Here is a 15,167-nt window from a genome sequence, read left to right as displayed (position 1 = left end):
GTGACTCTTCCAGTTTGTCATAGTTTGTCCATTATTTACTTTATTTATTAATCCTAATCACGGCTTCCCCAGTACCATTTAATAAGATTACCTCAAGAAGCCCATTTTTGGACTTTTCTGCCAAGCCCACAGATATGTTTCACCTACTAATCAGACAATCGTTTCTATGATAATTGGGCTTTAGAGGAAAAAAAAAAATCCCAAAGCACAGTTCCAATTCAACATTCATTTCCTTTTCACTCATTACCTGTCACTTCCAACTAAGAAATAGATCTTCTGATACAACAAGGCAATCAAATGTTGGAGCTATTCTTCAGGAAAGTGCCTACTGAGAAATGTTACACCTTGGTGAAATTATACCTCAGATCATTTATGTTTCTTTGTCTCAAGACTTCTCTAGAAATTAACAAGTAACACCAACACACTTAATGCTAATGAAGATACTCATCAGATTTTGCCTTATTGCCTTTGTCTTACTACTATCTGCTGCTTCCACAGAGGAGAAGCTGGAGCCAATAAGCCTTTCAGTAGAAAATTATTCTAATATAGCTCAATTCAGCACTATGCTAAAAGGGAAAGACTAAAATATTTCTCAGTCCAGGTTCTTTCCCACAATATCTTACCTTCTAAACTCTCTACCTTTTCGGCCTCATTTCCATCTTCAAAACCTTGTAAAGGTCCTAAATCTTTGTCAGTTCTTTCCTTCTCTGAAGCCGATGAATCCCGACCAACACCATCAAATTCCTTTTCATGATCCCTGTCCAATTTCGTTTCACTGTGTTTTGCTGATTCTTTTTGAGAGGAGATGTCAAGAGTTCTGTCTCTCTCTCTTTCAGCAGTATCAGGTAGTTGTCTGTCTCTCTCTCTGTCCAGCTCTCGTCTTTTCTCCCTTTCCCTCTCTCGTTCTCTGAGTCTCTCTCGTTCCCTGCTCCTCGGCCAGTCTTTGTCAACATCTCGGTCCCAGTCTCTCTGCCTCCCCTCTCTCCTGTCTCTCTCTCGTTCTCGATCATGTTCATGTCGATCTCGCTCCTGAAGCCTTTCCCTGCTATCAAAGGATCCAGATCTGGAATGAACCTGACGATCTGATTCAGGAGAACTTCTTCGTGAACTGTGGCTTCTTGAATCTTGTCGATCTGAATAAAATATTTTAGATATATATGTAAGTTCAGCACATAAACCTAACACCATTTTACTAGGCCAAAGCACTTAAAAGATTTAGGTATGAAAATGTACTTGTCAAAAGCACTGTCAACAAATTAATAACACCTACAAATCACCTACCCTTACTTAAAATTTCTTCCGCTCCCAAAGAAGATTTTTAGTGGGTACTTTCTACTGTAACAGAAGCCAAACTGAAGGTACGAAACTTTAACTGAAAAATTTAAGCAAGGGCAGGGAAGGAAAGGAATCATCTCAAATTTAAAAATTTTCCAAATATGTCTTCTAAAAGCTACGAATCCCTTGGCTAGCAAATGATAACTTCAGAAAAATAATCTCAGGCATGGTACCATGAAGAGAACAGAGAGCCAAAGTGCTCTTTTTCTATCGATGTTGTTTAAATTTTATTTTTTTTTCTAAATTTTAGCCTTTTTTTTTTTACAAGAACTATACAAATAAAAGAAGTCAATTATGAATATTTTTATTTGCAACAAAGATGATTTCCCTATGCACTGAAAGTATACCTAACAAGAACCATGACAGATTTACCATGGTGAAAATAGCTCCTGAGATAATGAATCTTTCTCCCAGAGAGAATCAACATTTTCATTTTGCATAGATTTCAGAATTTCCATATCAAAACGAATAATGTTAATAATGAATTCAAGAACATTATTTAGATGACAAAACAACCTCGAAGTTCTGTTAGCACAAGCATTTTCTCTTCCTAATAGTTTTTTTTGTCCTACAAATTACTTTATTCCCCAGGCAGCATGAACTGCATCAGACTAAATGTTTTGGTGTAAACAAAGTGGTAATCCTGCCCACTGAGGATCAGCTTTTCAAATATGGTAATACTTGCAGGAATCTTAATTCACTGTAGTTTCACAGTGACTGGCAAAGAGCACCTCCTTTCCCCTTCAAACTAATTACAAATGAAAAGAAAACACAGGCGAGCAAGAATGACTTGGGATTTCTGCCTTTGCACTGTTATACAGAATAGTAAGTCAGTCTCACTAAACTGCATATTACCTGAAGATGTGCTGCGACTGGGTTCCCCTCGTTTCAACTGATCGATTCTGGACTTCCGTTCCCCAGTGATTTCTAAGCTTTTCTTCTCTCTGTCCCTGTCCCTATCTCTGTCTCTAGAGCTACCGTGCAGGATCCTCTTCCGGCCAGTCTGGTCATCTCCACTGCGATGAGCTGACTCATTGGAAGGGGATCTAAGTCTGCTTGAAGCATGGCTTCGATTACTTCCAAGGCTGCTGCTGCGCTTCTGATCCACAGGTTTACGGTGTGGTCCGTCATCTATAGTAACATGAGGGGCTTCCACCTTTTCTCCCCTCATCCTGTGACTTTTTCTGTGGGAGTCCTCAGTGCTCCTTTCTGGAACAATGTCACCCCGTTCAGGGACATCTTCATCTGACCAGTCACTAAATGTTGTATCTTCTCTTTTTGAGGGGACTTCTGCCACAGCTTTCTCAGATGGTGCTTCAACCAATTCTTCTTTTGTCACAGGGGGGGTTCTTGGGCCTTTCTTCTTTTTATGATGTGGAACAATTTCTTCATCAGAAACTTCAGAATCACCTTTGGACCTCTTCCGCTTTTTCTCTAGATTTTTCTTTTTCTGACCTTTCTTGGGTGAAAAGACCTGGCTTTCCTCAGCTGTTGATTCATTAGTGTACCTTTCCACCCCACTGTCATCATCTTTCTTCTTCTTTGTGGCCTTTTTCTGTACTTTAGACTTCTTCTTGCTGTCATCATGCATTCTATCAGAAGTATCTCTTTCTTCAGAGGGGTGGTGTCCAAGATTTTCCTGAATCCTGGACCGGGAGCTTTCAGTGGCATCTGGTTGCTCTCTTTGCTTATCTGCTGAAGAAACTCTGTCTTTAAACTCTGGTTCTTCATAACGCCTGGAACTTTCTTTTCTGTCTGATTTTCGCTCTTCTTCTTTCCAGCGACTCTGTCGCTCTTCTGTAATATGAGAGGGGCTCAGTGATCGGGATTCCTGTGGCCGCACAACCTGGCTCAAAAGTCTGTGCTTTTCATCTACAAAAGGAGAAAAAGGATCTATTTGTATTGTTTAGGAAGGAGAACAGGTGAACATCTGGAATCTTGTGCATGCCAAAAAGTGTTAATCAAAACATATAATTCATTATTTCAGTTATACATCTTCATTTTTTTAACTGCTACAGCAGCAACAGACTACATTCTAGTAAACGGGTATCTTAAACAATAGAGGCAGAAGTCACTATTACCTAGCAGACATAGTGACAAAATGCAGACATAAGACAAGCACATAGATTAAGAAAAATGTTGTTCATAAAGATAAGGAGAGGACAACACTCACAAAAGCTTCCCCAACGTTTTTTCCATTGAAGACTGTAAGTTATTTGCCATAGGCAGAGGGTAAGCTATATGCAGCTGCAGAGACAGCCCACTCCTACTTACTTTTATCGTCTCCACTGTTGTAAGCATCACTATCCGGAGAGTGCTCTCGCCGACGTTTGGGAGACTGACGAGGACTTGGACTGCTTTCATTTCTGTGACGCTTCCTGCACAAAACCCATGTAAAGTAAAAATTCTTCAGGATTCTTTAAAGAAAACATTCATTAATTGAATTTATCATCATTGCAATCCCTGAAACCTAAGCTCCCCATACAGGCAACAACACATATAAGGATGCCTGGAAGTTGTTCACAGTTTTCTAAGTTATTCCCAAACTTCAAGCATGATCGGTTTTCTGATCATCCTATAAGATACTTTAAACTCAAACACTTAAGAACCATCTTTGTAGCAAAAAGTTACAAAAGACTATTAAGATCAATTTTTGCTTGTGGCAATGACCCTTTCAGTGGGTTGATCCCAGCTGGCATCTAAGCCCTCACCTAGATGCTTGCTCATTTCTCCCCTAGTGGGATGGTAGAGAGCCCATACTGGATGATTTATAGGAATTCACAATTCCCTCACACAAAAGCTACTAATTACTTCCAAGCAAAGTAGTCATTCAAGGCAACACTGGTTTGCTTATACTGATAGAATAATGAGAAATTTACTGTACTAAATGAAAAAAAGAAGTGAATTGGTGCTACACACTTAGAAAAGGAAGCACCACACATTATTTACTCGGGATATTGTTCATGCCTTCACTGTGTTCACGCCTTCAATGTGTTCATGCCTTCCTGCATTGAAAATTTAGTAGCGAAAAGCGTAATGTATGTTCCACAGAAGGTCAATGAACAAAGTCATGAACCCTGACCTAGTCAGCTGCTGTCTGACTCTCCAGGCTTCAAAAGGTACCACAATGTGCTATTATGTTTCCAAGAATTCCTGCATTATTAAAGACAAGGCCATACAAGTATTTTTTAAATGGAAAATGACATGGCCTGACAGAATTGTTAGTTTGAGTAGTTCCCCAATTCTGCATTAACAAAGCATCAGATAAACCTCAGCAGCATAGTATCAGTTTTGGGGACAGCATTCTGTGCCGCAGACGCAGGGGAGGCATGACTCTAGGCCATACCTCTCCATGAACAGGTTATTTTCTTCCTTATGAAACTCCCCTGCTTACTCACTTGCTGATATCACAGTAAAATAATGCATTTTTTTTTTGTTTCTTTTTGTTTGGTTGGTTGGTTGGTTGGTTTCTTTGACTGAAGTAACATTCAGATCCACTCACTTGGATTTTCTTTCCTCATGGACATCTCTTGAGCTTCTTTCTTCTCTGATATCTTCTCTCTTGTCCCTGCGGTCTTCTCTTCCTTTTTCTTTGTCATCCCAGTCTCTCTGGCGGTCTCTTTCTTTATCCCTGTCCCGACCTCTCTCCCTTTCTCGTTCCCGCTCTCTATCTCTTTCACGCTCTCGCTCCCTTTCTCGTTCCTCCCGCTCTCGCTCTCGTTCCTTCTCCCTCTCCCTCTCTCGTTCCCTTTCTCTGTCATGGTCCCTGTCTCGGTCACGCTCGCGGTCCCTGTCTTTGTCCCGCTCTCTCTCTCTCTCTCTTTCCCGAGCACGATCTCGTTCCAACTCTCTTTCCTTTTCCCTTTCTCTTTCCCGATCTCTTTCTCTTTCCCTCTCTCGGTCTCTCTCTCTTTCTCGCTCTCTCTCTCGGGCCCTTTCATCTCTCCTATCATCAGACCGATCTACCCTTCGCTCCTCTCTTCTTTCATCCCGATCGAGGTCATCACTTCGTCCTTGATGTCGTACCGGCGAGCTTGCTCTCTGATCTGTGAAGAGAGACAAGTTTGGTTATCAAGTGCCAGTAAGACACACGCCACTTCCGCTACACAAATAAAAAACAAAGCGCTTTTCTTTTGACAATCTAGATGTTGGTTTTACGTTAAATGAAAAGCAACTCACTGCAGAAACTTGAAATCCTCTTTGGGGAGTAGAAAAAAGACAAAAAGGGGTATGAGTTCTAAAATATTTTTTCAATACTTAGGGAGCAGGCCTTCCTTATTTTAGCCAAAAGTTACTACAAAAGTTTTCTTTTCTACCAGATTTTTCTGAATGGCTTCAAAAAAATAACTATATGCCTCACAGCTGAGCTATTACTATTGCCTTAACTCAGTGATACAAAATCTGGTCTAAGAAACATAGAATGGTTTGAATTGGAATGGACCTTAAAGATCATCTAGTTCCAACTCCCCTGCCATGGGCAGGGACACCTCCCACTAGATCAAGGCTGCTCAAAGCCTTCAACCTAGCCTTGAACACCTCCAGGGATGAGGCAGCCACAACTTCCCTGGGCAATCTCTTCCAGTGTCTCACCACCCTCACTGTGAAGAATTTCCTCCTTATGTCTTGTATAAATCTGCCCCTCTCCAATTTATAGCCATTCCCTTTTATCCTATCACTACATGCCTTTATAAAAAGTCCCTCCACATCTTTCTTACAGGCCCTATTTAGGTACTAGAAGGCTGCTATCTCCTCTGAGCATTCTCTTCTCCAGGCTGAACAAGCCCTACCCTCTCAGCCTGCCCTCGTAGGGAAGGTGGCTCCAGACCTCCCATCATCTTTGTAGCCCTCCTCTGGACCCGTTCCAACAGCTCCATATCCTTCCTAAGTTGAGGATTCCAGAACTGGACACAATACTCCAGATCTCACAAGAGAGGAATAGAGGGGCAGAATCCCCTCCCTTGACCTGCTGGCCACTCTTCTTTTGATGCAGCCCAGGATACAGTTGGCCTTCTGGGCTGCAAGTGCACATCGCCGGCTCATGTCGAGCTTCTCATCAACCAGCACCCCCAAGTCCTTCTCTGCAGGCCTGCTCTCAATCACATCATTCTCCATCTTGTATTGAAACCGCAAAAAGCTCTGAATGACATACACATGAAGCAAAATGCTATGAAAATTTTACTTCCCAAACCTCTTAAGAATCATGGGCTTTACAAGAATTCAATGAACTAGCAAAATTACTGCAGAATAAGAAATGCTGGCCTGTCTCATCACAGAATAGGAGATCTCTGCATAGAAATACACAGCCAAACCCAGAAGAAAGGGAGAGGCAAGGGTGAGATACAGGAAGCAGAACTGCTATGAGTTTTCAGATGTACTCACCACAGTCTTACAGGTTTAGAACCAGAGTTTTTCATTTTGCAAAGCGCAGATTAGATTCAGGGAGAAAACTAAACTTACACAGAAAATGGCTGATCCAGAAGGACAGTGAAACCCGATTTATCTAATCGTATTTACCCTCCACAGACTTAGCTTCTTTTTTTAATTATATTTCAGATATATTTTTGGTATTCCTATGAATTTTGACCACTTCATAACAATTTCTATACTGATGTCAGTAGTATTTGAACCACAAGAGATCAATAAAACTATTTTTCCACAATATACGTTAAAAGCACTAATCAAAAGAGCAAGAAATGGCATATAAAAGTTGGTGAGTTTTGGTCTATTACTCTGAGGCTGAGTGTGCACTTTGCTGTAAATTGAGACTATGTCCACCAGGGGTGAGCAGGTAGAGTTCAAACAGGACTAAATCAATAAAATGTGCATTTGCACCAGTTTCATCAATTTTCATCTCCGAGTGCATTAACAATGACTTGATGCTCCTGTTACCAGGTAAAATTGAAAGCAAACTTGAGTGACATTTCTGCCATGGATGTAACACTTTAAAGAAGTAACATCATTAGTTCTGTGAACAGCTTTCGTATTCTTTAAATCGTGCCTATAACATTCTAATACGATTTACTGTGCATACTAAGTATTAGATTTTATACAGAAGTTCAGTAACTCTGATTTGTTATGTCAGTTTTGGTAATAAAACAACCATGTGAAAGTCTTAGAGGAATCAAGATACTGGAAGTGTATTAGACAGTTAAATGCGGAGAGTCAGCACTTATGTGACTTCATTTCTTGAAGTCCTGTTCCAGTGGTTGTTTGGAACACTTACATATTTGACTTAGTTGAATGAAAGCAGCCCAAACTTGCAAGCTTGCATTTTAAAATCATACTAAAAAGATTCCTTGCATATCACAGAACTAAGTACCAACCAAGATCTATCTTGATTTTTCTCTGAATGACAAATGTTAAAATTGTGGTCTAATTACGGAAACTATGTCTTCAATTGTAACTCTAAAGAGAATTTACTATTACGAAAATCGATCTAAATTTTTAAGGAAAAAAACCCAGCATACCTTATTTCCATTCAAGTTTTTTAGATTTTCCCCCAAAGGGAAACTCAACCCATTCAAAGCAACTTCCCTTCTAGAAGTCTATTTTGTTGTAATGACTCGTTTTTATTTCCAAGGCTTTTTTTGTTGCTTTTTTTTTAAATTAAGAAAACCTTAATAAATTAAGAACTCTATGACATGAAGAGCACAAATTACATTAAACTATAACTAGGATTTATTGGGGGCGGGGAGGTGGAAGACAGAGCTAGTCTTTAAACGCCAACCCTCAGGACACATTCAGACTGTAGGATTTTTCAGCCAACAAGAAAAAGGATGTCTGGAGATTAGGTTTGCTGAAATCCTGCCTTGAAGATGAGACAGAATCTAAAGCAGAACCTTTCACAAGAACAAACAACAACAGATTTCAATGGGCCAAAAAGCATCTCTAAGCAGCACACAAAACATCCCCTGGAAAAACTGAAGCTAAACAATGGCTAGAACATATCTGTCACTTTCAAATCAAAACTCAATACAGAAAAATTCCCCTGTAATTTTATATTTATTCTTCACAGCTCCTCTTTTCATTTCCATGTTATTTCATTTGCCTGACTCCTCCTGTTCTCCTAACTGGTGAGCAACACAAATGTTTTCCAGAGTGAAAACTGGTACTAAGTTTCTTAGTACTCCTTCAGGAGCAAAAGTGTGACAACTTGCATACTGTGTCTAGAACAGTCTTGCATATTCTCCCATAATCACTGATATCTGTATCAACACTTACTAATCAATTATCGACCACATCAAAGCACGCATCAATATTAAATTCCTCATTTTTTTTTAATTAATCATAAATTTAAATTGTCACTTACTTTAACAGTAAGTAGTCTGTAATTAAGTCAGCCTAGTAGCCAGGCCTTTCCCAAAACATACTCAAGTTATTTACAGTGCAAAAGTACAATCTTTCTATACAAACAGAACCAGTAAAGAAATGCAAAAGTGACTCTAAGCTTCCATCATCTTTATGTACATGAAGCGGAGGAGGTGGCAAAGAGGAGGAAAAATCGTTTTACATTGACACTACACAACGAAATTTCTTGAAGTAGTATAGTTTGTTTGAAGACTACTTGAACGAATAAAAACAAGAGGGTGCCAAAACTAGCCACAGGAAGAGGGAAAGGCCTTGGCAATCATGCATGTACTGCCAATGAGATATCTGACTACAGACATTAACTTACATCAAGGACAGGACTAGTGTCAATGTGCTATGTCAAATGAGTAATTTAAAAATTAGTGGTGTTGGGGCAGAACAGGAAGGAAAAGGAGGGAGAGAGAAACACATTCATTCATTCATCTACATTTGACTACATATGTATGTGTAAAAATATACATTAAAATACCTCTGTCTCTGTTGTCACGCCTGTCCCGTTCACCATGTCTTCTTTCAAAGGAGGAATCTCTTGCTTGTTCTCGACTATCATAGCGATCACGATCAGGGTAGCTACTCCTTGATTCCCAGCTGTCATGGTAGTTTCCACTACTGCTGTGGCCATCCACCTGGGATCCTCTAGTCCCCCGACTTCCTAATAGGGATGTATCAATACAAGAGACAAATTTCCATATGTAAGGAAACCCACTGGTATTTCATACCAACTGAAGTAGTAACTTTCAATAAACTTCAATTAATTGTTCGCAGACATAGAAACTGTAGCCTCAAACTCTACTTAACCAACAACTCGAAATTTCAAGTGTTAACTGTAAAGCTATTATTTTTAAACTGCAATCTCAAGACTTTCTAAATCACATCTCCTGGTCACAGCATGAGTTCTCCTGACTAGAAATTTAAGTCCAAAAGCCAGTTCACATTTGTTTTGAGTAGACAGTACAGCAGGAACAAGCAGAGAAAATAGAGATAATTTTTCCTGTAAAAACTGCATGGCATTTCCCTAATTAAAACATCACAATAAGCCCAAGGAAGCCAAAATATATTTACTAGAGCTGATTAAAAGGTAATAAGTGCAGCTGTTCTACAAAGTGGACCAGACTTCCAAAAATACTGCCAAAGGTTAAAATGCAGTTGCTTTTGAGAAAACAAAAACCTGCTGCCCAATAATGTAAGACATACTGCCCTCTATGAATACTCCACCACACATCAGCCTCCTCTTTGCGTTTGTAGCCAAGAGTGGTATAAGGGTTATGGTTTGTTTTAAAATGGGATGGCAGAATACTGATGTTAACCACTTTTATGAATATAGAACACACAAGTGCTATAAATTTAAGCAACTGTTCTAACTTAACTGACAGAATTGAAGGTAGCTTTAGAAGCATAAACTGCTTGGCAGCGCTTCCATATCAAATATCGAACAATACAGTATGAATATCAATATTCCATCTCCAAAGATAAGGACACAATTTTTTTAAATCACACAATACCCTTGTCAGATAATTCTGGACCTCTGCCTCGACTTCTGCCAGTTCTATCACTTCTGCTCTCATTTCTGGAGTCACTTCTGGAGTCATTCCTTGCTTCAGCACGAGAGCTCTCCTCTCTGCCATGGGATCTTCCATAGCTGCGTGAGTCTTCCTGATACTGGTCATCCTTTTTATGGGCATCACGACTCTCTCTGTCTCTGTAGTCATGGGAATCTCGTGTGGAACGCGAGTCTCTCTGATCACGACTGTCTTTGGTATCTCTGCTATAATCCCTCGTATCTCTGGAGTCCCGAGTGTCTCTGGATTCCCTTGTCTCCCTCCGATCTCTGTTGTCTCTTGTCTCCCTCCGATCTCTTCCATCACGAGACTCTCTATCATCTCTATGATCCCTGGAGGAACTCTGCTCCTGGTCATAATCACGATCATCTCTTGCTTCTCTTTCTTTTTCCCTTTTCCCTCTAGTTTCTGTAAAATGTTTAAAAGGATGTTATATGCCTAGCTTAATCAGAACAAGCAAAAAATTAGCATACAAGTAACACTAAAATAATGCAGTCAAAATACACTTGTAACATACACACAGAAAATCCAAATTAACATGTAATTAGAAGATCACACTGGGTATCTTCCTATACATTCAGCAAGCTTTAAAGATCTTTCTGTGAATTTGAATCTGTACCTTACAAATATTTACCTGTTCAAAAGACAATAAGTATAATGAAAATAAATTTCAAACATATTAAAGAGCAAGCAAGCACACTTCAATAATTTTAAAGTAGGACCATTTAACGTAGATTCCTTGTTTTCTTCACACACATTTTCAGGAAATTTGTACTATATTTAGACAACCTGCTTTTAAGATCTCAATGCCTTGCCCAAGTCTTTTTCTCCTCCCCTCCCCCTCTCAAATTATATATTTATAATCTACTGCTACAGGATGGTAAGTTTACAGGCAGTCTAAAAAAAAAGGACATGTGTACTCTTTGTAATCTGCCCCTTGAGAGAAACAGCATGTTTGCCCATCACAAATTGCTCAACAAGCTTTACAGACTTCCAGAGGGAACGACTGTTTCTTTGCACACCTCAACGTCAATTAAAAAGACAACAGAGTGATTCTGTCATCGCTCAGTTTACCTACTAGTATATGCCTGATAACAACAAGAGATCACTTACCTTCTAACACCATCATTGCATTACACAAGAAACCCCTAGACAGATGCCTACAGGATCTTTACAATCAGCTGAGCCTACACAAGCCGTCCTATCAGGAATACTCCATTGCACAGCCCCTGAAAACAGTATCAGCAGCACAGTAACAAGAATAGAGCCAGTATTTTCTTCACTCCCTAGACATTGGGACGTGTGCACAATTTGAAAATCAAGTTTTGAAATGCCATTTGTAAACACAAATTATTCTGAAGTGATATTTTTCATTCATACCATCTCGCCTTTCGTGGCGCCTATCATGAGACTGTGAAGTCCGATCACGATCATGTCTTCCCTTTTCTCTTCCAGGAGATCGGTGCCTTGAAGGGCTTCGCTTCCTCTGAGGAGAAGAGTGTGGGGGATAGGGAGAAGACGATCGCCTTGCAGGTGAGGAAGTTGTCCTTTGATAGGATGGAGAAGGAGTTCTTTTGCGGTGTGGGGAAGGAGAATGTCTTTGGACAGAGGAGCCTGACTGTGATGAAGAGGAGTGATGTCTGGAGGATATGGGAGAATGATGCCGACCTGATGGAGAAGCAGATCTGCAAGGAAGAGTTAGAAGAGGCACACATGTAACAACCTGATTGGAAAGGTTCTCACCATACCCTACAAAAAAAAGTGATTAAAATAATTTATGCATCATCTATCCTCTGTCTGCTGAAAATAAGTGCCGTTTCTATAAAACATCAAACCAGTCTTCTTTCAAGGATACCAAGCATATCCTTTCAAAGTAAGTTTGTCTTCAAACAGCTACAGTTCATTTAATATCAAAGAACAAGTCGTCCAATAAAATTATGATACGCAGCCATTAGAATGCTTTCCTGGGGGAAGGGAGGAATCAAAAAAGAACATGATCTTCTCCCCCACCCCTAAACCAAGAAAAACCGTTTCCTTCAATAGAAAATACTTTTTGGAGTTCATAGCAAAATTAGGCAGATAATTTTTACACAGTGTTACCTAAAAGGAATATTTCTTCTTTTGTTTCCAACAGCATTCAACTGTTTAGAAAGCAACAGTATCTTGTTCTTGTGCAGTTTTAAATTCTTCCTTTTATTATAAACACTTTCCTTTAAACGATTTAGACCTAGATCCTGAAAACCCATACCTGTATCTCCTGAATTTTTTAGCAAACACGAATGCTCAAACAAACAGGGAAAACTCGTATCTGATACAATAAGAAACTACACAAAGTATCTCTCATCTTCAAAATCCCATCACTTAACTAAAGACCATTCACACAACAGTAAAGAAATTTCCTCACAATATATTATTCCACGCACAGTCTAGCGTCGACAAACACACACTTCAAATCTTTGAGCTCAGTGGTGGGGTTTTTCCCTTATCAGCATTAAATCAACTTGCAAGTATCTTTTCGCAGGAAATATGGATTGCTCTTCACTTCCAACTCCCCTCCACATCACAAAATTCCAGAGATTTGAAGGAGAAGAAGAGTTGGAATACCCTCACATGGACATTACATCCTCAAAAATCCCACTTAATTTTAAGTCATTTGGCTCCTGCTTCTGAATGTTCATTTACAGTGGCAGTGACTTCAAACAAACATCCAGCTCACACAGATGAAACTCAGTTTCAGGGACACACAATGAGAGACTACTTTAACAAAGGCAACAGTACCTCTGCAATCTTCTGCAATAGCCCAGCAGTTGGTAAAGATTTATATGTAGCTCAGCTTTTGCTGTATATCTTTTAAGCGTCACAAGAAATCCTTCTCAGTGAGACAGTTGATGTCAATTGCGGTCTGAAGAGAATGAGGTCTGGAACAATTCAGGTTAGCAGGCTTACAGTCTGTCATGACACTATCCAAAAGCCAAGTGGACAGCTGCGCAGCCAACACTATGCAGCAGTGGATCTCCTGCCTAACACTTCCCAAAGACCCAGACTCTGCAAGTAAACAGATTCTCCTCATGTCAAGAACATGGAACAGTGATTCAGCTTCCAAGGAGCAAACCTTTGGGTATTGATTGCAAAGTGAAATCACTGGCAATCTGGAGGTGGGAACTCAAGTCTGTAAGGAAGTTCTTTTCGGGTAAAAGACAACATGGTGGAAATCTATTGATAACCAGCATTTCATCCTTACTTCTAGTCAATTTCAGCGACTCAAGAAAACTGCCTTCAGAGACCCATGCAGTAGCATGCTGATTAGCAGACAACAGTCTCACAAAGACAGTGGGATTCCATTACAGAACCAGATACATTCACTAAAGGAAGCATCTTGGCTTGACTATGGAGACACTTCAGACTTTTCAGTTGAGAGAAGTCAAACAAAATTTTTGCAGGACAGGCTGAAACAATACTTGAACTGAGCCAATTCATCTCTAGTAGAACATATACCCAGAAAAGTGGCAGAAAGAAATGAGTGAGACAAAAAATAAATAAAACGAACCTTTGCAACATGCTTAACTAGGACACTGTGAACAACAAGCTGCATCTGTTTTTTCAATTTAATTCACACTGTGTCTGTAAGCTTGTGTGCTCAGGTATTGCCAGGCCTGAGGACTACCCCACTGAGATGTGTTCGTGAAGGTTAGTGCCGGAGAACATTTGGACACCTCGGCAATAACTAAGATACTACATCTCCTGTATGCGATCCAGCTGTTGTGCTCCTGATGTGTTTTAGATCCTGTAGGAGTTCCACACAGTCTGATCTCCAGGATGCTCACATGTAGCTTCTTTTGTCTAGAAAATTAAGAAATCTCAAGGTTCCTTTATGCATGCTACCAGTAAACATTCCTCACAGATGGCAGGAAAGAGGAAACCTAGTTTCTGTGTCTCCATGAACAGATACTCATACTGGCTGCAGCTTTCCATCACAAGGTCTGACCAACAACTATTGCTGAGGAAACAAGTAGCCTATAAGACGACAATGTGTACACACTGTCACATACAAATGAAACAGATGGCTTGGAATTAGCAGTAAAAATTCCAAAGCGCTCAAAATTCAGTTAGGGTCAGAAATTAATGCCAGAATCTAATAGAGCTTCATGACTTAGCATCTTTAAAGTAAGACTGCGTTTACTTTTCACCATTATTATGAAACACAGGGTTACCAAAATTGGCTTGCACTGAAGGTTATCAATGGTTTGGAGACAAACAAAACACTTCAAATATCTTTCCCTGTTTCTTGCAGAAGGCTCATTTGTCTTCCCTGCTTAACATTCCTTTATACAACACTTGATATGTCTGCCCAGAATGCCCAAGCAAGTAGTGACAAGCAAAATACTGGAGTAGGTTATAAAAAAAAAAGAGGAAAAAAGTCTTGCAAAGGTATTTTTCAGTCTCTTTACTAGTCAGCTACAGGGGAAATGGGCTGCTCTACTCCCTTCCCTGTAAACAATGCAATGCAAAGAAAATATCCATCAGTGACATCTAGCTTAATACAACATTGTTCCAGATGAACTGAGTCACCACAACAGCAAAAGACCTTGCTTATGATTCTAAGGAATTGTTGAATGGATGGGTTTCTTGTTTTATCAGCATGCAGATATATATGACATCTGGTGTCTTCCACCACCCTTCAACAGAAGTGCAGAAAGTAAGCATGCCTCCTTCTCCACTATACAAACACAGGACTGTGGTAGTATTTAGCACTGCCGTTCTACACCTTCAGACCAAAATAAGAAGCCTCCTCCTTTCTTTTTAATCAGTGGTAAAATATTTTTTTTCTAAGGACCCTAGAACTAGCAGGATGATATCTTCCCCGAATCTTACTGCAAGAAGAGTCTCTGAAATCGTCCCCATACT

General features: G+C 39.8%; 1 protein-coding gene across 4 annotated transcripts in view; it reads right to left on the bottom strand.

The window, feature by feature from the left end:
- Window positions 1-15,167, bottom strand: part of ZC3H13 (zinc finger CCCH-type containing 13) — a 51,830-nt gene that overhangs the window by 10,788 nt on the left and 25,875 nt on the right. For all 4 annotated transcript variants that reach the window (XM_054061855.1, XM_054061871.1, XM_054061865.1 and 1 more), the window contains 7 exons: window positions 11,643-11,947; window positions 10,206-10,670; window positions 9,173-9,355; window positions 4,838-5,381; window positions 3,610-3,713; window positions 2,191-3,207; window positions 624-1,133 (listed from right to left, as the gene is read on the bottom strand). In XM_054061855.1, the coding sequence (XP_053917830.1) occupies window positions 624-1,133; window positions 2,191-3,207; window positions 3,610-3,713; window positions 4,838-5,381; window positions 9,173-9,355; window positions 10,206-10,670; window positions 11,643-11,947 (3,128 nt within the window). The remainder of the gene's footprint in view (window positions 1-623; window positions 1,134-2,190; window positions 3,208-3,609; window positions 3,714-4,837; window positions 5,382-9,172; window positions 9,356-10,205; window positions 10,671-11,642; window positions 11,948-15,167) is intronic.

This window comes from Cuculus canorus, chromosome 1 (genome assembly GCF_017976375.1).
Source record: "Cuculus canorus isolate bCucCan1 chromosome 1, bCucCan1.pri, whole genome shotgun sequence".
NCBI classification, from domain to species: domain Eukaryota; kingdom Metazoa; phylum Chordata; class Aves; order Cuculiformes; family Cuculidae; genus Cuculus; species Cuculus canorus.
Note: the sequence above shows the minus strand (reverse complement) of the source record. Positions and strands in the feature narration are given on the sequence as shown.